General features: G+C 49.4%; 1 protein-coding gene across 1 annotated transcript in view; it reads left to right on the top strand.

Moving 5' to 3' along the window:
- Nucleotides 1-24188, top strand: part of LOC134540131 (uncharacterized) — a 44684-nt gene extending 20496 nt beyond the window's left edge. The window contains exons 3-5 of the mRNA XM_063382657.1: nt 76-194; nt 19201-19621; nt 23933-24188. Of these exons, the coding sequence (XP_063238727.1) occupies nt 76-194; nt 19201-19621; nt 23933-24169 (777 nt within the window). The 3' untranslated portion in view covers nt 24170-24188. The remainder of the gene's footprint in view (nt 1-75; nt 195-19200; nt 19622-23932) is intronic.
- The last annotated feature ends 672 nt before the right edge of the window (nt 24189-24860 follow it).

Here is a 24860-nt window from a genome sequence, read left to right as displayed (position 1 = left end):
CACACTGGAGTTAGTTTTCCCACCTGTTTTTCCCGTCCCTGAAAGCAGGCCAGTGTGAGTGATGTCATCCAACAGGCCTGGTTCGCTGGCCTGCTCAAAGGCTTGGTGGTCGCATTCTGTCTCGCGGCCTCCGTTTGGATTTACAAGCGCTGGGGTGACGAGATACGCCACCACATACTGCAACCAGTGAACAGGTACTGACTAACAAAACACTTAATGTTAGTAATAACTCCTCAGGCTTTTAAATAAAAACTGAGGAAATATTCCAAATTTTTAGTATCTTCTTCGTTATTATTGACATAAATGTAAGAATATTTTACGTAGGGGCTATGTACACAAGTAACTTCACTTGATAATAACAATTTTTGGTGATCGCTACAAAATATACAATTAGATCTTTATTGTAAAATATTTGTATTGAAATTAAACTATTTTCTGTAATTGTTTGACATAGACAGATGTAAGTTTTATTTTTTAAGAGAGAAATATGTAAGTTATCCGAACCAACGTTTACATGAATATGATCTTGTGGCTTTCAATTACTCAGAGGCAGAAGAGAACTATAAGAATCATTAAAAGCCAAGCCACTGTTATTTTTTGGTTTAAATATAGAACGCAAATCTTGCAGTGATTGACACAAATTCGAATTTTTGAAGGGGTGGTTTGCGAGTGAGATAGAGAGAGAAAAGAAAGAGATAGAGGAACATAAAGATAAAGAGGAACATAAAGATAAAGAGAGAGAAAGAGAATGAGAGGGAATGGGATAGAGAAAGAGAGAGAGAATAGGAAGAGAAAGAGAAATAAAAAAGAGGGAGAAAGAGAGAAATTAGGAAGGGTAGCTGATGACCGAGGTGCTTTGGGTTGTAGTTTTAAATACCTCCCAGTTAAATGAGGAGTCAGAAATGAGATATTTTAAAAGGAATATCCCTTTATATTTAAGCATTTCTAGCATATTAGCAAGTTTTTTATATCTCTAGTTATTTATAGTAATGAGGGTATTCTTTGGGTAGAATCACCCTATTACCCCTACCAATATAATTTCATTGTGGTCTTGTAGGTTTTGTGGTGGAATGGTATTTAGCCTTATGGAGAAGATAGGGTAGATTCAATATCGCGGAACTGTTGTGTTAATTTTTTAGAACGAATTTGAATCAAATTGGATACTCATAACTACATTTTCACTGCAGAAACAAGTCTTTATAACTATAATTCGGGAAAGTTAACCTCCTGAACGATTCACATAAGATTTTTGACTTTATTCTTTACATTATTTGAAGATTAACAGTATTTAATACATTATTTACCCATTATAAATGCCAATTTTGTACGACCTGATTGCTACATTTAAACAGATTTTTTTGTTTATTTAAATTGACTAATAATGCTACAAAGAATTGTTTTAAACAATCGTAACGGATAGAAGTTTATGTATCATATAAAGTTATATATTTAAATAATACCACACATACAATAATGCAGCAAACATAGGAAGCTGACACACTTAATAAGATTAAGTTAAAAATTTTAGCAAGTTTTTTGTTGCCAGCATTAGCCAGCAGATGGCTAGGTCAGCTTCGCAAAAGAAACGGGCAGTGTTGATATCTCCTAGATGAGTCAACACAAATTGACTTGCCGTTTCGTAAGCCAAATATGAGCGCAATTTGTTTCTTCTTTGTATGTAGTGCAGTTCACTTGAGCCAACTTTAACCAAACAGCTGCTTATGCCACAACCATTAACTTTGCTCTTTTAGTTTAGCGGTAATAGCCATTCCAAATTGAAAATAAATCATGAGCTCAGATTTTTCAATGGAATTCTTTATTCGAAAAAAAAATAAAAAAAAAGTTATTAACGTCAAAAACTTCGTATCGGAAAAGATAAAATTTTACTAAAAATGATAGTTATATCTAAATAACGTACAATTATTGTTTACTTCTGTTCTAGTACAAATACCTAACTAGGCCTACTTTTCTTTTAAAAATTATCTGTATAGTCAAAATGTTTACTTAAATTAGCCTACCTTTCACCACTGGTATCCTCATTTACACCTCTCATTCAATTTCTCTCAAAGAAGTTCAGGTATTTATAGGCATTACCTTCAGATGCCATTTACAGGCACTACATTTACATGCAAGAACATTTTAGTATTATTCGTTACTATTAGGGATTCAATCACTTTTCGTGTTCGTAATAAATATACAGACAGTCTGCCGTATGCAGATGGCTAAGACCAGCCACGGAAGCTGGAGAGAAGACGTTGAAGTCCGATCTCTGGTTTTACTACAGTGGTGGGCCTTAAGGCCGACTATGCCCAGTCCTAGGGCGGCCAATTTTCAGGAGCAGCCAGTCTGCGCGATATCAGCTCGGCAGCATTGAACACCGAGTGATAAGAGGCGGCTGGTACTGTCCGCCTCTATTTCACCTCAAATACAGTTTCCACTTGGGGGATGTGTTTTACAGGCGAAGACAGCCATCTCGCTCGTGTAATCGATCCATGTAATGGAAGATCAGTAGGAGAGTTTGATCTGTGCATGCATTTTTTTTTTTACACAGCGACCCTAAATTCAGGCTCTGGCAGCAAATCTCACAACCCTGCAGCCACATTCGCACGAGCTAGATGTCCATTAAAGGAGATTCGATAGTCCAGATGTAGCCATGCATGCATTACCCTGCGGATGCTTTATGTACAACTAATGATCTGCGCGCATGTTTGAGGTGCACCTAAGTAAGAGAGTGGGCAAAGTGTAGTGTATTTTAAGTCCATAAATGTGTTTAAAAATGGAATTGGTACCTAATTAATAGGTACTCAATACCATTCATAGAGCGTTGTCACTTATATACTACTTAAAAATTCACCCCAAGTTTAAGAAGAACGTTGGTAAGAAATCATCCCGAAATCTTCGTAAATTCATAGGTACTAAATTCACTTACTTTTAATCATGAATCTGCAATAATAATATTGCCATATCATCAATATATATAAAAAAACTGGTTGATACTCCTTCAAAAACACTCAAAAGTTCTTCCACGAGTGTTTTTTTTTTTTTTTTTTTTAAATCCGAAGTCGAAATACGGTGTGATTTCAAAGAAGAACCAGTTATCGGAAGTAACAGAAGAACTCTTCGCTCTTTTGAAGTGATTATTTCTTTAGCTGAAAAGTCCACGAATGATGTGTTTGGTGTGGCAGTGTGGCAAGTTGTTTCGGGCCGAAGCCCGGCCGAAACCTCACCACCTCCTCCTCCTGGGACTGAACCCGTTTGGGTATTCCAGGAGCACTGAATTTTTCTCTTCATCCAGATGTCAACTGGTGGTTTGATGGCATCTGGAAGATTGGCCTCAGATATACCATGTGCCAATTTTGAATGGTTTGTACAATTCTGTTTGAGCCGCCGTGCCTGCAGCCAGAATATAGCTTTGTCACGTTGGCAATGTGGCAGTGTGGCAGTGTGGGCGACTCCCTGGGGTGGTTGCAGGTGGTTGAGCCCGGCCGCCCAAGAGGAGGTGGAGGAGTCAGAGGCAGTGTGGCAGTGTGGCAGTGTGGGCGACTCCCTGGGGTGGTTGCAGGTGGTTAAGCCCGGCCACCCAAAAGGACGAGGAGGAGTCAGAGGCAGTGTGGCAGTGTGGCAGTGTGGCAGTGTAGGCGACTCCCTGGGGTGATTGCAGGTGGTTGAGCCCGGCCGCCCAAGAGGACGAGCAGGAGTCAGAGGCAGTGTGGCAGTGTGGCAGTGTAGGCGACTCCCTGGGGTGGTTGCAGGTGGTTGAGCCCGGCCGCCCAAGAGGAAGAGCAGGAGTCAGAGGCAGTGTGGCAGTGTGGCAGTGTAGGCGACTCCCTGGGGTGGTTGCAGGTGGTTGAGCCCGGCCGCCCAAGAGGACGAGCAGGAGTCAGAGGCAGTGTGGCAGTGTGGCAGTAAGGGCGATTACCTGGGGTGGTTGCAGGTGATTAGGCCCGGCCGCCCAAAAGGACGAGGAGATGTCAGAGGCAGTGTGGCAGTGTGGCAGTGTGGCAGTGTAGGCGACTACCTGGGGTGGTTGCAGGTGGTTGAGCCCGGCCGCCCAAGAGGACGAGGAGGAGTCAGAGGCAGTGTGGCAGTGTGGCAGTGTAGGCGACTCCCTGGGGTGGTTACATGTGGTTGAGCCCGGCCGCCCAAGAGGACAAGGAGGAGTCAGAGACAGTGTGGCATTGTGGCAGTGTGGGCGACTCCCCGGGGTGGATGCAGGAAGTTGAGCCCGGCCGCCCAAAAGGACGAGGAGGAGTCAGAGACAGTGTGGCAGTGTGGCAGTGTGGGCGACTCCCTGGGGTGGTTACAGGTGGTTGAGCCCGGCCGCCCAAGAAGACGAGGAGGAGTCAGAGGCAGTGTGGCAGTGTGACAGTGTGGGCAACTCCCCGGGGTGGTTGCAGGTGGTTGAGCCCGGCCGCCCAAGAGGACGAGGAGGAGTCAGAGGCAGTGTGGCAGTGTGGCAGTGTGGGCGACTCCCTGGGGTGGTTAAGGTGGTTGAGCCCGGCCGCCCAAGAGCACGAGGAGGAGTCAGAGGCAGTGTGGCAGTGTGGCAGTGTGGGCAACTCCCCGGGGTGGTTGCAGGTGGTTGAGCCCGGCCGCCCAAGAGGACGAGGAGGAGTCAGAGGCAGTGTGGCAGTGTGGCAGTGTGGGCGACTCCCTGGGGTGGTTACATGTGGTTAAGCCCGGCCGCCCAAGATGACGAGGAGGAGTCAAAGACAGTGTGGCACTGTCGCAGTGTGGGCGACTCCCCGGGGTGGATGCAGGTGGTTGAGCCCGGCCGCCCAAGAGGACGAGGAGGAGTCAGAGATAGTGTGGCAGTGTGGCAGTGTGGGTGACTCCCTGGGGTGGTTGTAGGTGGTTGAGCCCGGCCGCCCAAGAGGACAAGGAGGAGTCAGAGACAGTGTGGCAGTGTGGCAGTGTGGGCGACTCCCTGGGGTGGTTACAGGTGGTTGAGCCCGGCCGCCCAAGAGGATGAGGAGGAGTCAGAAGCAGTGTGGCAGTGTGACAGTGTGGGCAACTCCCCGGGGTGGTTGAAGGTGGTTGAGCCCGGCCGCCCAAGAGGTCGAGGAGGAGTCAGAGGCAGTGTGGCAGTGTGTCAGTGTGGGCGACTCCCTGGGGTGGTTAAGGTGGTTGAGCCCGGCTGCCCAAGAGGACGAGGAGGAGTCAGAGACAGTGTGGCAGTGTGGCAGTGTGGGCGACTCCCTGGGGTGGTTGCAGGTGGTTGAGCCCGGCCGCCCAAGAGGACGAGGAGGAGTCAGAGGCAGTGTGGCAGTGTGGCAGTGTGGGCGACTCCCTGGGGTGGTTACAGGTGGTTGAGCCCGGCCGCCCAAGAGGACGAGGAGGAGTCAGGGACAGTGTGGCAGTGTGGCAGTGTGGGCGACTCCCTGGGGTGGTTAAGGTGGTTGAGCCCGGCCACCCAAAAGGACGAGGAGAAGTCAGAGACAGTGTGGCAGTGTGGCAGTGTGGGCGACACCCTGGGGTGGTTACAGGTGGTTGAGCCCGGCCGCCCAAGAGGACGAGGAGGAGTCAGGGACAGTGTGGCAGTGTGGCAGTGTGGGCGACTCCCTGGGGTGGTTAAGGTGGTTGAGCCCGGCCACCCAAAAGGACGAGGAGAAGTCAGAGACAGTGTGGCAGTGTGGCAGTGTGGGCGACACCCTGGGGTGGTTACAGGTGGTTGAGCCCGGCCGCCCAAGAGGAAGAGCAGGAGTCAGAGGCAGTGTGGCAGTGTGGCAGTGTAGGCGACTCCCTGGGGTGGTTGCAGGTGGTTGAGCCCGGCCGCCCAAGAGGACGAGCAGGAGTCAGAGGCAGTGTGGCAGTGTGGCAGTAAGGGCGATTACCTGGGGTGGTTGCAGGTGATTAGGCCCGGCCGCCCAAAAGGACGAGGAGAAGTCAGAGGCAGTGTGGCAGTGTGGCAGTGTGGCAGTGTAGGCGACTACCTGGGGTGGTTGCAGGTGGTTGAGCCCGGCCGCCCAAGAGGACGAGGAGGAGTCAGAGGCAGTGTGGCAGTGTGGCAGTGTAGGCGACTCCCTGGGGTGGTTACATGAGGTTGAGCCCGGCCGCCCAAGAGGACAAGGAGAAGTCAGAGACAGTGTGGCATTGTGGCAGTGTGGGCGACTCCCCGGGGTGGATGCAGGAAGTTGAGCCCGGCCGCCCAAAAGGACGAGGAGGAGTCAGAGACAGTGTGGCAGTGTGGCAGTGTGGGCGACTCCCTGGGGTGGTTACAGGTGGTTGAGCCCGGCCGCCCAAGAGGACGAGGAGGAGTCAGAGGCAGTGTGGCAGTGTGACAGTGTGGGCAACTCCCCGGGGTGGTTGCAGGTGGTTGAGCCCGGCCGCCCAAGAGGACGAGGAGGAGTCAGAGGCAGTGTGGCAGTGTGGCAGTGTGGGCGACTCCCTGGGGTGGTTAAGGTGGTTGAGCCCGGCCGCCCAAGAGCACGAGGAGGAGTCAGAGGCAGTGTGGCAGTGTGGCAGTGTGGGCAACTTCCCGGGGTGGTTGCAGGTGGTTGAGCCCGGCCGCCCAAGAGGACGAGGAGGAGTCAGAGGCAGTGTGGCAGTGTGGCAGTGTGGGCGACTCCCTGGGGTGGTTACATGTGGTTAAGCCCGGCCGCCCAAGATGACGAGGAGGAGTCAAAGACAGTGTGGCACTGTCGCAGTGTGGGCGACTCCCCGGGGTGGATGCAGGTGGTTGAGCCCGGCCGCCCAAGAGGACAAGGAGGAGTCAGAGATAGTGTGGCAATGTGGCAGTGTGGGTGACTCCCTGGGGTGGTTGTAGGTGGTTGAGCCCGGCCGCCGAAGAGGACAAGGAGGAGTCAGAGACAGTGTGGCAGTGTGGCAGTGTGGGCGACTCCCTGGGGTGGTTACAGGTGGTTGAGCCCGGCCGCCCAAGAGGATGAGGAGGAGTCAGAAGCAGTGTGGCAGTGTGACAGTGTGGGCAACTCCCCGGGGTGGTTGAAGGTGGTTGAGCCCGGCCGCCCAAGAGGTCGAGGAGGAGTCAGAGGCAGTGTGGCAGTGTGTCAGTGTGGGCGACTCCCTGGGGTGGTTAAGGTGGTTGAGCCCGGCTGCCCAAGAGGACGAGGAGGAGTCAGAGACAGTGTGGCAGTGTGGCAGTGTGGGCGACTCCCTGGGGTGGTTGCAGGTGGTTGAGCCCGGCCGCCCAAGAGGACGAGGAGGAGTCAGGGACAGTGTGGCAGTGTGGCAGTGTGGGCGACTCCCTGGGGTGGTTAAGGTGGTTGAGCCCGGCCACCCAAAAGGACGAGGAGAAGTCAGAGACAGTGTGGCAATGTGGCAGTGTGGGCGACACCCTGGGGTGGTTACAGGTGGTTGAGCCCGGCCGCCCAAGAGGACGAGGAGGAGTCAGGGACAGTGTGGCAGTGTGGCAGTGTGGGCGACTCCCTGGGGTGGTTAAGGTGGTTGAGCCCGGCCACCCAAAAGGACGAGGAGAAGTCAGAGACAGTGTGGCAGTGTGGCAGTGTGGGCGACACCCTGGGGTGGTTACAGGTGGTTGAGCCCGGCCGCCCAAGAGGACGAGGAGGAGTCAGAGGCAGTGTGGCAGTGTGGCAGTGTGGGCAACTCTCCAGGGTGGTTGCAGGTGGTTGAGTTCGGCCGCCCAAGAGGACGAGGAGGAGTCAGAGGCAGTGTGGGCGACTCCCTGGGGTGGTTACAAGTGGTTGAGCCTGGCCGCCCAAGAGGACGAGGAGGAGTCAGAGACAGTGTGGCAGTGTCGCAGTGTGGGTGACTCCCTGGGGTGGTTGTAGGTGGTTGAGCCCGGCCACCCAAGAGGACAAGGAGGAGTCAGAGACAGTGTGGCAGTGTGGCAGTGTGGGCGACTCCCTGGGGTGGTTACAGGTGGTTGAGCCCGGCCGCCCAAGAGGACAAGGAGGAATCAGAGGCAGTGTGGCAGTGTGACAGTGTGGGCAACTCCCCGGGGTAGTTGAAGGTGGTTAGGCCCGGCTGCCCAAGAGGTCGAGGAGGAGTCAGAGGCAGTGTGGCAGTGTGGCAGTGTGGGCGACTCCCTGGGGTGGTTAAGGTGGTTAAGCCCGGCCGCGCAAGAGGACGAGGAGAAGTCAGAGACAGTGTGGAAGTATGGCAGTGTGGGCGACTCCCCGGGGTGGTTGCAGGTGGTTGAGCCCGGCCGCCCAAGAGGACGAGGAGGAGTCAGAGACAGTGTGGCAGTGTGGGCGACTCCCTGGGGTGGTTACAGGTGGTTGAGCCCGGCCGCCCAAGAGGACGAGGAGGAGTCAGAGGCAGTGTGGCAGTGTGGCAGTGTGGGCATCTCCCCGGGGTGGTTGCAGGTGGTTGAGCCCGGCCGCCCAAGAGGACGAGGAGGAGTCAGAGGCAGTGTGGACAGTATGGCAGTGTGGGCGACTCCCTGGGATGGTTACATGTGGTTGAGCCCGGCCGCCCAAGAGGACGAGCAGGAGTCAGAGACAGTGTGGCAGTGTAGCAGTGTGGGCGACTCCCCGGGGTGAATTCAGGTGGTTAAGCCCGGCCGCCCAAGAGGAAGAGGAGGAGTCAGAGACAGTGTGGCAAAGTGGCAGTGTGGGTGACTCCCTGGGGTGGTTACAGGTGGTTGAGCCCGGCCGCCCAAGAAGACGAGGAGGAGTCAGGGACAGTGTGGCAGTGTGGCAGTGTGGGCGACTCCCCGGGTGGTTTCAGGTGTTTGAGCCCGGCCTCCCAAGCGGACGAAGAGGAGTCAGAGGCAGTGTGGCAGTGTTGCAGTGTGGGCGACTCCCTGGGGTGGTTGAAGGTGGTTGAGCCCGGCCACCTAAGAGGACGAGGAGGAGTCAGAGACAGTGTGGCAGTGTGGCAGTGTGGGCGACTCCCCCGGGTGGATATAGGTGGTTGAGCCCGGCCGCCTAAGAGGACGAGGAGAAGTCAGAGACAGTGTGGCAAAGTGGCAGTGTGGGCGAATCCCTGGTGTGGTTACAGGTGGTTGAGCCCGGCCGCCCAAGAGGACGAGGAGGAGTCAGGGACAGTGTGGCAGTGTGGCAGTGTGGGCGACTCCCTGGGGTGGTTAAGGTGGTTGAGCCCGGCCACCCAAAAGGACGAGGAGAAGTCAGAGACAGTGTGGCAGTGTGGCAGTGTGGGCGACACCCTGGGGTGGTTACAGGTGGTTGAGCCCGGCCGCCCAAGAGGACGAGGAGGAGTCAGAGGCAGTGTGGCAGTGTGGCAGTGTGGGCAACTCCCCGGGGTGGTTGCAGGTGGTTGAGTTCGGCCGCCCAAGAGGACGAGGAGGAGTTAGAGGCAGTGTGGCAGTGTGGGCGACTCCCTGGGGTGGTTACATGTGGTTGAGCCCGGCCGCCCAAGAGGACGAGGAGGAGTCAGAGACAGTGTGGCAGTGTCGCAGTGTGGGCGACTCCCCGGGGTGGATGCAGGTGGTTGAGCCCGGCCGCCCAAGAGGACGAGGAGGAGTCAGAGATAGTGTGGCAGTGTGGCAGTGTGGGTGACTCCCTGGGGTGGTTGTAGGTGGTTGAGCCCGGCCGCCCAAAAGGACAAGGAGGAGTCAGAGACAGTGTGGCAGTGTGGCAGTGTGGGCGACTCCCTGGGGTTGTTACAGGTGGTTGAGCCCGGCCGCCCAAGAGGACGAGGAGGAGTCAGAGGCAGTGTGGCAGTGTGACAGTGTGGGCAACTCCCCGGGGTGGTTGAAGGTGGTTGAGCCCGGCCGCCCAAGAGGTCGAGGAGGAGTCAGAGGCAGTATGGCAGTGTGGCAGTGTGGGCGACTCCCTGGGGTGGTTAAGGTGGTTGAGCCCGGCCGCCCAAGAGGACGAGGAGGAGTCAGAGACAATGTGGCAGTATGGCAGTGTGGGCGACTCCCCGGGGTGGTTGCAGGTGGTTGAGCCCGGCCGCCCAGAGGACGAGGAGGAGTCAGAGATAGTGTGGCAGTGTGGCAGTGTGGGTGACTCCCTGGGGTGGTTGTAGGTGGTTGAGCCCGGCCGCCCAAAAGGACAAGGAGGAGTCAGAGACAGTGTGGCAGTGTGGCAGTGTGGGCGACTCCCTGGGGTTGTTACAGGTGGTTGAGCCCGGCAGCCCAAGAGGACGAGGAGGAGTCAGAGGCAGAGTGGAAGTGTGACAGTGTGGGCAACTCCCCGGGGTGGTTGAAGGTGGTTGAGCCCGGCCGCCCAAGAGGTCGAGGAGGAGTCAGAGGCAGTGTGGCAGTGTGGCAGTGTGGGCGACTCCCTGGGGTGGTTAAGGTGGTTGAGCCCGGCCGCCCAAGAGGACGAGGAGGAGTCAGAGACAGTGTGGCAGTATGGCAGTGTGGGCGACTCCCCGGGGTGGTTGCAGGTGGTTGAGCCCGGCCGCCCAGAGGACGAGGAGGAGTCAGAGACAGTGTGGCAGTGTGGCAGTGTGGGCGACTCCCTGGGGTGGTTACAGGTGGTTTGTTCCCGGCCGCCCAAGAGGACGAGGAGGAGTCAGAGACAGTGTGGCAGTGTGGCAGTGTGGGCAACTCCCCGGGGTGGTTGCAGGTGGTTGAGACCGGCCGCCCAAGAGGACGAGGAGGAGTCAGAGGCAGTGTGGACAGTATGGCAGTGTGGGCGACTCCCTGGGGTGGTTACATGTGTTTGAGCCTGGCCGCCCAAGAGGACGAGCAGGAGTCAGAGACAGTGTGGCAGTGTAGCAGTGTGGGCGACTCCCCGGGGTGGATTCAGGTGGTTAAGCCCGGCCGCCCAAGAGGAAGAGGAGGAGTCAGAGACAGTGTGGCAAAGTGGCAGTGTGGGCGACACCCTGGGGTGGTTACAGGTGGTTGAGCCTGGCCGCCCAAGAAGACGAGGAGGAGTCAGGGACAGTGTGGCAGTGTGGCAGTGTGGGCGACTCCCCGGGGTGGTTTCAGGTGGTTGAGCCCGGCCTCCCAAGCGGACGAAGAGGAGTCAGAGGCAGTGTGGCAGTGTTGCAGTGTGGGCGACTCCCTGGGGTGGTTGTAGGTGGTTGAGCCCGGCCACCTAAGAGGACGAGGAGGAGTCAGAGACAGTGTGGCAGTGTGGCAGTGTGGGCGACTCCCCGGGGTGGATTCAGGTGGTTGAGCCCGGCCGCCTAAGAGGACGAGGAGGAGTCAGAGACAGTGTGGCAAAGTGGCAGTGTGGGCGAATCCCTGGGGTGGTTACAGGTGGTTGAGCCCGGCCGCCCAAGAGGACGAGGAGGAGTCAGGGACAGTGTGGCAGTGTGGCAGTGTGGGCGACTCCCCGGGGTGGTTGCAGGTGGTTGAGCCCGGCCGCCTAAGAGGACGAAGAGGAGTCAGAGGCAGTGTGGCAGTGTTGCAGTGTGGGCGACTCCCTGGGGTGGTTGTAGGTGGTTGAGCCCGGCCACCCAAGAGAACGAGGAGGAGTCAGAGGTAGTGTGGCAGTGTGGCAGTGTGGGCAACTCCCCGGGGTGGTTGCAGGTGGTTGAGCCCGGCCGCCCAAGAGGACGAGGAGGGGTCAGAGACAGTGTGGCAGTGTGGAAGTGTGGGCGACTCCCTGGGGTGGTTACAGGTGGTTGAGCCCGGCCACCCAAGAGAACGAGGAGGAGTCAGAGGCAGTGTGGCAGTGTGGCAGTGTGGGCAACTCCCCGGGGTGGTTGCAGGTGGTTGAGCCGGCCGCCCAAGAGGAAGAGGAGGAGTCAGAGGCAGTGTGGCAGTGTGGGCGACTCCCTGGGGTGGTTGCAGGTGGTTGAGCCCGGCCGCCCAATAGGACGAGGAGGAGTCAGAGACAGTGTGGCAGTTTGGCAGTGTGGGCGACTCCCCGGGGTGGTTGTAGGTGGTTGAGCCCGGCCACCCAAGGGGACGAGGAGGAGTCAGAGGCAGTGTGGAAGTGTGGCAGTGTGGGCGACTCCCTGGGGTGGATGCAGGTGTTTGAGCCCGGCCGCCCTAGAGGAGGAGGAGGAGTCAGAGGCAGTGTGGCAATGTGGCAGTGTGGGCGACTCCCTGGGGTGGTTGCAGGTCGTTGAGCCCGGCCACCCAAGAGGACGAGGAGGAGTCAGAGGCAGTGTGGCAGTGTGGGCGATTCCCTGGGGTGGTTGCAGGTGGTTGAGCCCGGCCGCCCAAGAGGACGAGGAGGAGTCAGAGGCAGTGTGGCAGTGTGGCAGTGTGGGCAACTCCCCGGGGTATAGTTTAGGGGCTCCGGAAACAGGGTCCAGGGTGTGGGGTCTGTGGCCGGTGGTGTCGACCACCATATTGGTTGTGACGTCACGGCAGCCATCTTGGATGAGTGTAACGGGACACAGCGTAATAGGACAAGAAGGACCTTGACCTTTAACCTTAAAAAATTGTCAAAATTGGGCAAAAATTGTCCAAAATTCCTCAAAATTAATCAAATTTTCCATATCTGTGGAAAAAAATTCCGCCAAATAATCTCAAAAAATTCCACAATTCAAAAATCAGGATTTCGAAAATCCTTAAAAGTTGTTTTGCCCTAGAAAGAACCCCAATTCTTAAAAGCGGCTTTAAACTCCTAAGAGCTAGCCGCTCTAAGCCGACGAGGTCATGACCTTGAAAACTAGGATGCCATGGCAGCCATATTGGATGATGACATCACCGTTGCAATTTCCGTTACGGTCGCCATCTTAAAAATCTTTATTTATTATCCGATTTTAACGAAAAAAGTTATTACACTATAAAAAAATTCAAATAATAAAATTTAATAATTTTTTTTATAAAAAACAAACATTATGTCACGGAGCTCGGAGTCCGCGGTTCGAACCCGGTGAGGACAAAAAATAAAAATGACGACCGATCCTTCCCCCTGCGGTGGCTGCTGGCATACTGACTCCCACCACTTTTTTCAAAGCATATATATCGCCAGTGAGTATGACGTCATGTCCGCCATCTTGAAAATCCGTTATTATTTAGCTAGAAATTCAAGAAAAGTCCAAAAATTCATTAAATAAATCACATCATTAATTTACATATTGGTTTGATCCGCTCCTGTCCTCGGTTCGATCCCTGGACGATGCAAAACATATTAATTTTAAGTAAACTATAATAATTTTATTAAATAATCATCAAAGTCCTAAATGAAGCATAGTTTCCAATTCAACCATCATCCTATAAGTCATTATGGTCACCATCTTGGAATCGTGTAATTATTTAGCTAGAGATGCGGGAAAAAGTTCAAGATTTATTAACTTAATGTGTAATCTATATACTGATTGATTATATCGAATAAGGTCCTTGGTTCGATCCCTGGTCGATACAAATCAACTTTAATTAAAAAATACCACAAAAGCGACAGGTTTGAGACATAATAACACCGCATGTTCTTTTAAAAAAATTTATTACATAAATTCAATACACTACTACAAGTACAAAAAAAAACACTGACAAATTACTAAACACTTTTTGGATTCCTCGATTCAAACAGTCTTCTTATTGTACGGACTAAGCCTTTTACATGACTTTAAATGTCTATCCGATCCGTTCATCACCACAGCCAGAGACGGAAAGACGTTCATATCACTTATATAGTCTCATTAGCCGGTACAACACATGAGTCAAATCAATAACCATGCTCATTATACGTCTCGGAGCATTTTTTACAATGACGATGTAAGCTATCGAGACGTGAAATTAGTTTATTGCACTTATTGCACTGAAATTGTATTCTTTGAACATTATTAGAACCGCTTCTTTCATGACTGCGAGCATTTGAGGTGATAGGAAATGATGCACCAAAGTATTTGCACTGATGCGAAGTACGCTCTTCATTAATTGAAGTATTCAATGCTGATGAAACTTCAGCTGATGGTGGAACAGCACATATCGAAGTCTCCTCCAGTGTTGTCAGAGGCGTTGCCAACGGGATCTGCTCCAACATCTTCGGCGCTGACGTCATGGTTCCCATAGTCGATGGTACATCCTCCATCGAGTTCGACGTTAAAGTAGGTAAAGATGTAATCGAGGTCTCAAGAACAGCTAATTGACACGACTCATGCACCAGAAGAACAAACTAGGCGATCCTTACACCGCCGACGTCAATAACAAACTGAGCGACCTGCTGTCTAGGACTCGCTTATATACATGCACCGTATGGAATAATACGCTAGTCAAATCAAGAACCATTTACAATAATACTAGAGTCAAATCTACAAATTAAAAAAGAGGATCATTTGATCGAAAAAAAAAAATTCGATCTCTCCAATATACGCCAGGCTCCAAGAGCTACAATTCGCGTCATCAGATCCATCTACATTTTGCTCCTATGCTTCAATTGACCATTAGCTTCAAGTGCTCCAACAGCTCCATCAGCTCCAACACGTAATGTACGCAATGTACGCGCAATACATGCAATTTACGTGCAATAAATGTAATGATCACACAGTACACACAGGAAACGGAACGTACACACAGTACCCACAGGGAACGGAACGTACACACAGTACACACAGGAATCGGAACGTACACATAGTACACACAGGAAACTGAACGTACACACAGAAAACGGAACGTACACACAGTACACACAGGAAACGGAACGTACACACAGTACACAAAGGAAACGGAAGGTACACACAGTACACACAGGAAACAGAACGTATGCACACAGTACACACAGGAATCGGAACGTACACACAGTACACACAGGAAACGGAACATACACACAGTACACACAGGAAACAGAACGTACACACAGTACACACAGGAAACGGAACGTACACACAGAAAACGGAACGTACACACAGTACACACAGGAAACGGAACGAACACGCAATATTCACGCATTTTACGCACAGTACACGCAAAGTACACGCAATTTACTTAAAGTACACGCAATGTACGCAATATATATGCAATGTACACACAATGACTACTCTTCGTTCGCGTTGGACAAGCATTTAATGAAAACGAAGCACGTTTGGACGGAAATTCTATAAAACGAAAGCTCATTTAACGAAAGGAGGCACATTCTCTCGTTCATTCAACTTGGTAGGATACGGTCGTCAATGATAAGTTAGGATATAATCTCTCCAACAGTCTATGAATCCAACAGTTTATATTTCCATTAGCCATCGACTCCAACAGTCATTGGCACCAACAGTCATTGGCTCCAACTGTCATTGCTTCCAACAGTCATTGGCTCCAACGGCCTTTGTTTCATCAGCTCCAATGATATTTGGTTAGAATGCTACGACTCTAAGAGACTATGAGACTACAATTCTACGAGTGTACAAGACTCCTCCAACTACCTTCAAGTGTACAAAGCTCCAACTACTTCAGCAGCATTATGTTATAAGATTACGTGACTGCTTGTTTACATAGCTACAAGTCAACGAGGCTACTTGGCTACGTAGGTACAAGTATACGAGGCTCCAAGACATCATGACTACGCGACTACGAGCCATGAGGTAACGAGACTGCGTGACTACGGGTATTCAAGCTTACGAGACTGCGAGGCTACAGAGCTACGAAGCTTCTAGAACATAAGTTTACGAGACTGCGAGAATACAGGACTACAAGTCTACACGAGTACTTGACTACTTCTTAGCTCCAACAGCTCCAGATGGCTCCAACAGCTCCAAATAGCTCCAAATGCTCCAAACGGCCTCCAAATGGCTCCAACAGGTCCAACAGCCTCCAAATGCTTAACACAGCTCCAAATGGCTCCAAATTCTCCAAACGGCCTCCAAATGCTTGACAGCTCGAAATGTCTCCAGCAGCTCCAAATGCTCCAAATGGCTCCAACAGCTCCAACAGCTATAATGGCTCCAAATGCTCCAAACGGCCTCCAAATGACTCCAACAGCTCCAACAGCCTCCAAATGCTTAACACAGCTCCAAATGGCTCCAAATGCTCCAAACGGCCTCCAAATGCTTGACAGCTCCAAATGCTCCAAATGGCACCAACAGCTCCAAATGCTCCAAATGGCTCCAACAGCTACAAAAGGCTCCAACTGCTTCAAAAGGCTCCAAATGCTGCAACAGCTCCAAATGGCTCCAACAGCTCCAACAGCTCCAAAAAAGGCTCCAAATGCCCCAACAGCCTCCAAATGCTTAACACAGCTCCAAATGCTTCAAAAGACTCCAATTATCGCATCTGTCTTCGTCGGCATTTTCTCTTCTGCTCCCACTGCTCCAAAAGCATAATGTTATATGATTTCATGGATACTTTGTTAAGTAGCTACAGGTCTACGAGGTTCCAATGCATCATGTTTACAAAGCTTCCAGAACACAAGGTTACGAGACTGCGAGGGTACAGGACTACGAAGCTTCCAGGACACGAGGCTACATGGCTACGAGACTACATGACTCTAACTGATTACAATAGCACCACTCAGTGGTGAGAGTTAGGTTATCTAATGCAAAGCAAATTGATGCAAGTAGTTCTGGCTGTCATCAACAGATGTAGCCACGTGTTGCATGCAGGTAAATATTAATTAGTTATTTTATGTGGGATGCGGGATGCTCACTAACGATCGCAAAAGAAGGAGGGCTTCGCTAGACACCAAGGAGAAGGAAGTTCGTCTTACATGTTAACGCTTCGCTAATGTCTCATGGCATATTATTTGACTGAGAAATGGTTGTTTATTTCTTTAATTCCACCTGGTAAAATTATTGCAAGTGTCAATTTATTAGCAGAAATTCACTAATTTAATGTAACTCTGAATAAAATGACATGACCAATTAAGTAAATATCCTTCATGCAGAGATCGATTTCACGCAAATAATCAGCAGCACTCGGAGAAAATCATTAGATGTCTAGCCAGGAATAACCAGAAGCACTTGGAGAAAACCATCAAATTATTAACAAGAATAATCAGGAGCACACGGAGAAAACGTACCTAATGACAAGAATAATTGGGAGCACACGGAGAAAACCATACACATATTGAAAAGAATATTCATGAGCAAACATTATAACAAGAATAATCGGGAGCACACGGAGAAAACCACCACACATTTTTTGATACCATAAAATTACAGGGAAAAAAAATTTAATAAATAATAAAAAATTTAAAATGTAAAAAATTGAAAAATACATAAACAGATTCTGCTAGCTTGTGAACTTCTCATTGTTGAGCAAAGTTAGAGTTCTAGTACAAGCCAGAATTCTGGCTTTCTCAAACCTGTCGCTTTTGTGGTATTTTTTAAAATTAAAGATGATTTGTATCGACCAGGGATCGAACGAAGGACCTTATTCGATATAATCAATCAGTATATAGATTACACATTAAGTTAATAAAACTTGAACTTTTTCCCGCATCTCTAGCTAAATAATTACACGATTTCAAGATGGTGACCATAATGACTTATAGGATGATGGTTGAATTGGAAACTATGCTTCATTTAGGACTTTGATGATTATTTATTAAAATTATTATAGTTTACTTAAAATTAATATGTTTTGCATCGTCCAGGGATCGAACCGAGGACAGGAGCGGATCAAACCAATATGTAAATTAATGATGTGATTTATTTAATGAATTTTGGAACTTTTCTTGAATTTCTAGTTAAATAATAACGGATTTTCAAGATGGCGGACATGACGTCATGCTCACTGGCGATATATATGCTTTGAAAAAAGTGGTGGGAGTCAGTATGCCAGCAGCCACCGCGGGGGGAAGGATCGGTCGTCATTTTTATTTTTTGTCCTCACCGGGTTCGAACCGCGGACTCCGAGCTCCGTGTCGTAAATGTTTGTTTTAAATAAAAACTTTATTAAATTTTATTATTTGAATTTTTTTTTAATTTTTAAAATTTTTTTTCGTTTAAAATTGGATAATAAATAAAGATTTTAAAGATTGAGACCGTAATGGAAATTGCAACGGTGATGTCATCTTCCAATATGGCTGCCATGGCATCCTAGTTTACAAGGTCATGACTTCGGCGGCTTACAGCGGCTAGCTCTTAGGAGTTTAAGCTGCTTTTAGGAATTAGGGTTCTTTCTAGGGCAAAAATACTTTTGAGGATTTTCGAAATCCTGATTTTTGGATTGTGGAATTTTTTGAGATTTTTGGCGGAATTTTTTTCCACAGATATGGAAATTTTGACGAATTTTGAGGAATTTTGTGCAATTTTTGCCCAATTTTGACAATTTTTGAGGGTCAAAGGTCAAGGTCCTACTTGTCCCATTACGCTGTGTCCCGCTACACTCATCCAAGATGGCCGCCGTGACGTCACAATCCAATATGGCGGGCGACATCACCGGCCACAGACTTTACACCCTGGACCCTGTTTCCGGAGCCCCCAAACTATACTACTGGAGTCAGAGGCAGTGTGGCAGTGTGGCAGTGTGGGCGACTCCCCGGGGTGGTTGCAGGTGGTTGAGCCCGGCCGCCTAAGAGAGGGAGGAGTCAGAGGCAGTGTGGCAGTGTGGCAGTGTGGGCGACTCCCCGGGGTGGTTGCAGGTGGTTGAGCCCGGCCACCCAAGAGGACGAGGAGTAGTCAGAGGCAGTGTGGCAGTGTGGCAGTGTGGGCGACTCCCTGGGGTGGTTGTAGGTGGTTGAGCCTGGCCACCCAAGAGGACGTGGAGGAGTCAGAGGCAGTGTGGCAGTGTGGCAGTGTGGGCGACTCCCTGGGGTGGTTGCAGGTGGTTGAGCCCGGCCGCCCAAGAGGACGAGGAGGAGTCAGAGGCAGTGTGGCAGTGTGGCAGTGTGGGCGACTCCCCGGGGTGGTTGCAGGTGGTTGAGCCCGGCCACCCAAGATGACGAGGAGTCAGAGGCAGTGTGGCAGTGTGGCAGTGTGGGCGACTCCCTGGGGTGGTTGCAGGTGGTTGAGCCCGGCCGCCCAAGATGACGAGGAGTCAGAGGCAGTGTGGCAGTGTGGCAGTGTGGGCGACTCCCCGGGGTGGTTGCAGGTGGTTGAGCCCGGCCACCCAAGATGACGAGGAGTCAGAGGCAGTGTGACAGTGTGGCAGTGTGGGCGACTCCCCGGGGTGGTTGCAGGTGGTTGAGCCCGGCCACCCAAGATGACGAGGAGTCAGAGGCAGTGTGGCAGTGTGGCAGTGTGGGCGACTCCCTGGGGTGGTTGTAGGTGGTTGAGCCTGGCCACCCAAGAGGACGTGGAGGAGTCAGAGGCAGTGTGGCAGTGTGGCAGTGTGGGCGACTCCCTGGGGTGGTTGCAGGTGGTTGAGCCCGGCCGCCCAAGAGGACGAGGAGGAGTCAGAGGCAGTGTGGCAGTGTGGCAGTGTGGGCGACTCCCCGGGGTGGTTGCAGGTGGTTGAGCCCGGCCACCCAAGATGACGAGGAGTCAGAGGCAGTGTGGCAGTGTGGCAGTGTGGGCGACTCCCTGGGGTGGTTGCAGGTGGTTGAGCCCGGCCGCCCAAGAGGACGAGGAGGAGTCAGAGGCGCCGCTGAAGGTGTCAGAGGAGGAGCCGGAGGCGCCGCCCCGCACCAGGTCGTCCCGGGTCGACGCGGCGGCGGGCGAGCAGGTCGAGGGCGAAGGCGAGGGCGAGCTGGTGATGACGGCCTCGAAGGCGCTGCGGGCGCTGTCGGTGGCGCGAGACGGCAACTCGCTGTTCGCGGCGCTGGCGCACCAGCTGCTGGGGCACCAGCCAGGCTCACCCGCCCACCGGGAGGACACCGCGGACCTGCGCGCCATGGCGTGCCGCCAGATGCAGGCGCGCCAGGACACCTACTGGGACCTGCTGGCCACGGCAGCGGCGGCCCAGGGAGACCTGGTGGCCGACCAGCGCGGCGTCGAGGAGTTCCTCTCCAGGCTGAGGGTACGGCACCTCTCGATATTTGGTCAAATAACCACAGAAAGAGTATTTTTGGTGAGTAGTAACCTATAGGTAGGGACAAGGGCGCAACAACAGGGGGGGGGGGTTTGGCAAGAGTATTTTGCCCCCCCCCCCTGAAACCTTTGAAGTGGGGGAAAACGGGGGCAAAAAAGTGCTGTGTAATCAATTATGAGATAATAAAACTGCTTAAATAGCACCATTTTCCACCTTGAAGTGCAAATTTCCCGGGGGAGGACCCCCGGGCCCCCCCGCTTCAATAGGGGGAATTGATGATTCTTTATAAAAAGGTATATTTGCCCCCCTTCGGAAATTTAGTTGTTGCGCCCCTGGGTAGGGACACATGTATTTCGCGAATACATTTCGTGACAAGGTATTTCACAAAATGCTGTAGCTTTTCTCCTGTGGTTATTGGCTGAGGTCGGTGAGAGGTGTCGTCCCGCTCTTGACGGGGCCAATGAGAGTGTGGTCACCGTACTGCTGCACCCTCACAATTTGCCATGACTCTTAGAAAAAACTACAGTGTTTTGTGAAATACCTTGACATCAAATGAAATCGCGAAATACGGGTGTCCCTACCTATAGGAGAAAATTTAGGAAAAATAAAAGCCACAATGGTTTAAAAAAAATGTTTAATAATGACACAAAATATTCATTCATTTTGGTATTGAAAATTTTACATTCGTTCAAGCAGAGTTCACACATTTAGAGATTTACAAATCTATAAAATAGTGTAAGTATATTGGCAGTATAAGCAAAAAAAAATTATCAACTAATAGCCCAGTCGGATTTTTTTTTTGCAATATACAAGAAAACCCCTTTCAATTTTTGCTTTATTAATTAAAAATGGTGACAGGATTCTGCCGCTGCGTTGGCTGCCATTTTAAAATTGTTTTGATTGAATAACTGGGCGATTTAAAAATCTTTACTACAAATTTTAATTAATGATTGTAGATGTAGGAAATTGAATTTTCTACGTCTTTAGTCATAGCAGTTATTACTCTACGATCGATATAATTCAAACTAAACATAAAAAAGTGGTAAAGTATTACATTTGCATTATGTTTCATGTTATTTGTTAAATTAATGATATGAACGAGAATAAACATTCTTGTAGGGAATTAAATCACCAAAACTTTTAATTGAAAACCGAAAATTTTATAATCAATATTTAAGATAGGTACTACGCCTGTGGTAATGGAAGTGAAATGTTATAATTTATCTTGCGAATCATTTGAAAATTGTATGTGTTTCTGTGAAATGAATTTTTTTTTATTTTAACAAAAACAAGTTCCTTATCACCACAAAGGTAGTTAGTGTTTTTAGACGCTTACGTTTTTGACAAGTTATCCCTAATAAGCCTAATCAACGTATCACCATTTGCGTGTTCGTTTCGTTCATTTCTTCCAAATAAAAAAATAAATAAATACTACCTATTGTAGCCGTTAACATGGTGCGACTTTCGGGAAAATTTTACATAGTTTTTAAGACAATACATTGTTGCATGTATTTGAAAAAAAGGAGTAGTAATTTTAAAAAGTCATAATTTAATTACCAAATAAACTGTTAGATACGTTCTTGTCTTGTAAAACCTTAAATTATTCTATACATTTTTCGTCTGAACTAATTTTTTTATATGACCAACAATTGCTTTCCAACATTCGCACATTCTTCCGCAATTTGTTTAACATGTTCAGTAAATGTATTACAATACACCTTAGGTCATCCATGGCTTCTAAAATTAAAGACGGTTCTATTTTATATGCTGTTATTCTAATTTAGGTAAAAGTGAATTTTGAGCGGGAAATAAACCAAAACTCAACCTTATTTTAAATTTACAAACTTACGCTACATAAATCATGGTTTAGAACCCAGGAATACTAGCACCATAGATGGGGTCCAGTCTGGCGCCAAACGTTTTAGTGCTTGGAGCGGAGAGCTGGCAGCCATATTGGATCCGAGATGGAGTCGTAATGCTTTTTACCTATTATATAGGTACCTGTTTTAACCATAAAATCTTAAAAACACTAAACATTTTGTTTTACCCCTCTAAGTTTACTGTTGTAAGGCTAAATTTTACATAATAATATCTAATTATTTTAAATGCCCCTAGACTACAGGTTTATTTTCCAGCAGTGGCTCACTCTCCGTAAATGTAAGCCCTGTGTTCACAACCTTGACATTCACCCCTGCCGCCTTCTTGGATGCGTTAGTGGATTTAGTAATAAAGGAAATAAATAAAGTTATCTATGAGTATAGCGACCACTTCAAGGAAATTGAAACCCACCTTCCGATCAAATAGGAAGGGGGGTCCCGTCCCCGACTCACCCTGGGTAACTATCGAGACAAAAAAAAAAGGCAAAATCTGAAATAGGTATTGCGCTCCAAAAGTTGCACCCAGGCGGTCGAGCTATGAAAGGGAGAATAATGACAAACGTACACAGCAAGACTTTGGCTCATTAAAAAACACAACGCAGATTAAGGCTATCCAAAATTTTAATATCGGCAACATCTTTCGTAGGACTCATAAACAAAATTATTAAACAATCGTACATGGCATTTACCTAAACCTACTTTGACATTATATAATGTAAATATAAAACTATCATAAAAATCAGGAAATAGGTACTAATACCATAAAAAATAGTAATGACAAAATACTATATAAAAAAAGGATTAATTATGAAAGTTCAAAAAAAGTCCTACTGGGAGCCGGATTTATACTCGTGCACGTCCGTCAATACTTGCACGTCTTGTTGCTTAGAATTGAACAGCTGTTAACCGTGACCTTCAGAAAATGCATATAATAGTTCAGTCAAATGTGCCGTGAAAAATGTCACTTAGTCTGTCACTGAAAATGTTTTAGCTCCGAGGGAAAAACACGCAGGGAAACCAAATTTAAATTATAAATCTCTTGAGGTAATTATGTGAATTCCTACAAAAGTTTTGATGCACTCAACATTAATCAAATTCAAGCAAAGTAGCTTGACCCGTTATAACAAATGGGAGGGTCTAATCAGTAAGCTTCCACTGTAATACGTGCTTCGTAAATAAGTTCGACTTGCAAAGCTATGCTTCTTATGAATAATATATTCTTCATCCACAACCGCTACATCCAATGCTACGTGTCGCCTCTTTACCTTAGCGTAAATCTTGAATATATCGCCGCTGAACAGGCCTCCGGGCAAGGCAAGGCCCCATCTCAGCGGGCCCCGGCCAGGGCTGGACGGTGCAGAGTCGAAAAGCGGTTAAGCTTGCCTCGCGACGTGGGCCCTCCACACGTCCGGTCGCGGCGACTCCCAAACCAACAGTCCCGCGGCCCACAGTTCACCTCGGCACCGCCGGCACTCGGGCGCTGATGACGTCATCGGTGAATCGAACTCGCGCTCCCAGTAGCCGGCCATTGAAACACAATCGATGTATATATATTGAATAGCAATAAAACTAGAACGAAACCAAACCAAAATATAACTATAAAAGGAAATAATCACAATAATTAAATAATTAACCAAAAATACAGTAACTAAGATATTACAAAATTAAAAATAATTCTTTAAAATGGAAATGGTTCGTAAAAACAATAACAGCTAAAATATATATATATATAAATACCATAAATATGGCCCGGGGGCCACAAAATACTAGCTGTTCCAGGCGTTTCGGTTTGTCCTGTTGCATCCTGATTACTGACACATTATTGAAATATGGTTATCCAGGTACGAACTTTAATTGATTCCCCTGTGGGCGGCCATAGTCATATGAAAGTCTAGCCAATCATGGTGAGTCTACTGAGTAGAATCTAAGTTTTCCCAGTTTTAAGGAATCAGCAAATATCTAATCCCCATATAGTCGCATAATAAAACTAAGTAGTAGAGAATTTAGAAACCAGGGTTTTTAAACATTTCATGGCTTTTTGGTTATGAGTACTTCCAGGAACCGATGGAAACAGTATTTGGTCCCCTGTGGCCAGTCTTGTGGAGATAGTATTCTGGCCAAATCATGACTGTTAAGTCTGCTAAATAAGTCTCTACAATACTTTGGAGACCATGCTTTCCTAGTGGCCAAGCAGGATCCTTCGGTGCGTGCGATGGTGTGACCCCAAGGAGGTGGTGAGTGACCAAACATTCTGTCAGCAGCTCAGTTCCTCCCGTTGTCTCTCCACTCCTCTAGAGACAGGACTTTCCTGGTGGTCAGGAGTCTTTACGCTTGGTGCTGGATGCGGTGGGCGTTCACGTCATGGTGTACCAGGAGCACAGTGGCTCAATGAGCTCACCTTGCAGCATATCCGCTCGTGCAGAGACCGGGCTTCCCCGGCGGAGAGGAGTCGGTGCGCGCGGTGGCGGACGCCGATGGAGCCCACGTGACCGTATACGAGGAGCACGGCGGCGCCAAGGAGGTGTCCAGCGACCAGCCCGGCTTCCAGCGCACCTTGCAGGTGGTGCAGCGCCTGCAGGAGGAGCTGGCGGGTCACCCCGCGCGCCACTATGACTCCGTGCTGGAGGTCCAGCCTCTGGGAGCCATTATCCCCCAATAAACACTTGTTAAACTGCTCTGCTGTTTGGTGTTCTTTTGGTATCTTGCTACCGGGGATGCTTGATCGTTGGAACCAAGACTGAGCCCTATACAATCTACTGGCGTTCACATTTTACATTTCATGCCAACTCAACACATCCTGTACCACCTTGGAGTTTGTGTGTGCAATAAAGCCAATTTAATAATTGTAGTTAAACTGAGAACGACTAACAAATATAACTGACTTGTTCTTAACGAGAATTAAGCCGGTGACAAATATCGGCGGTTACAGAGAGATTGTCTGAAAAGAGAATTTTTGGTCATAATGAATTTTAACGCTATTTCCTTGTAGATGTGTAATAATGTTGCATGACATTACTTTTTTACATTATGAAGTTTTTGCGATTTTTCCTAAAGTTTTTTCAAGGTAACAAACCAAATTTTAGAATATTTGCCTTTATAAAGCTAATAATTGCTTTGCTATCCGATTGATATACCGTTAACTTCAACAATATACACAGAATTTGTGTTGATCCGTCTCCTTCTCTCGCACCGAGCCCTCTTGGGTGAGAGCCAGGTATCGGGTGGAGAAGGTCAAGCTGCTGGTCTTGCGGCAGGATTCGCAGTTGGCTGGTGAAGGCGAATAGCTAGTGGGGTGAGGGATGGGGCTAGGCTATTCATTGAAAAATGTCGGTATCTTTACAAGGAAAATT

The sequence above is a fragment of the Bacillus rossius genome, chromosome 16 (genome assembly GCF_032445375.1).
Source record: "Bacillus rossius redtenbacheri isolate Brsri chromosome 16, Brsri_v3, whole genome shotgun sequence".
NCBI classification, from domain to species: Eukaryota; Metazoa; Arthropoda; class Insecta; order Phasmatodea; family Bacillidae; genus Bacillus; species Bacillus rossius.
The sequence above is the reverse complement of the archived record's forward strand: the minus strand, read 5'-3'. Positions and strand labels throughout refer to the sequence as shown.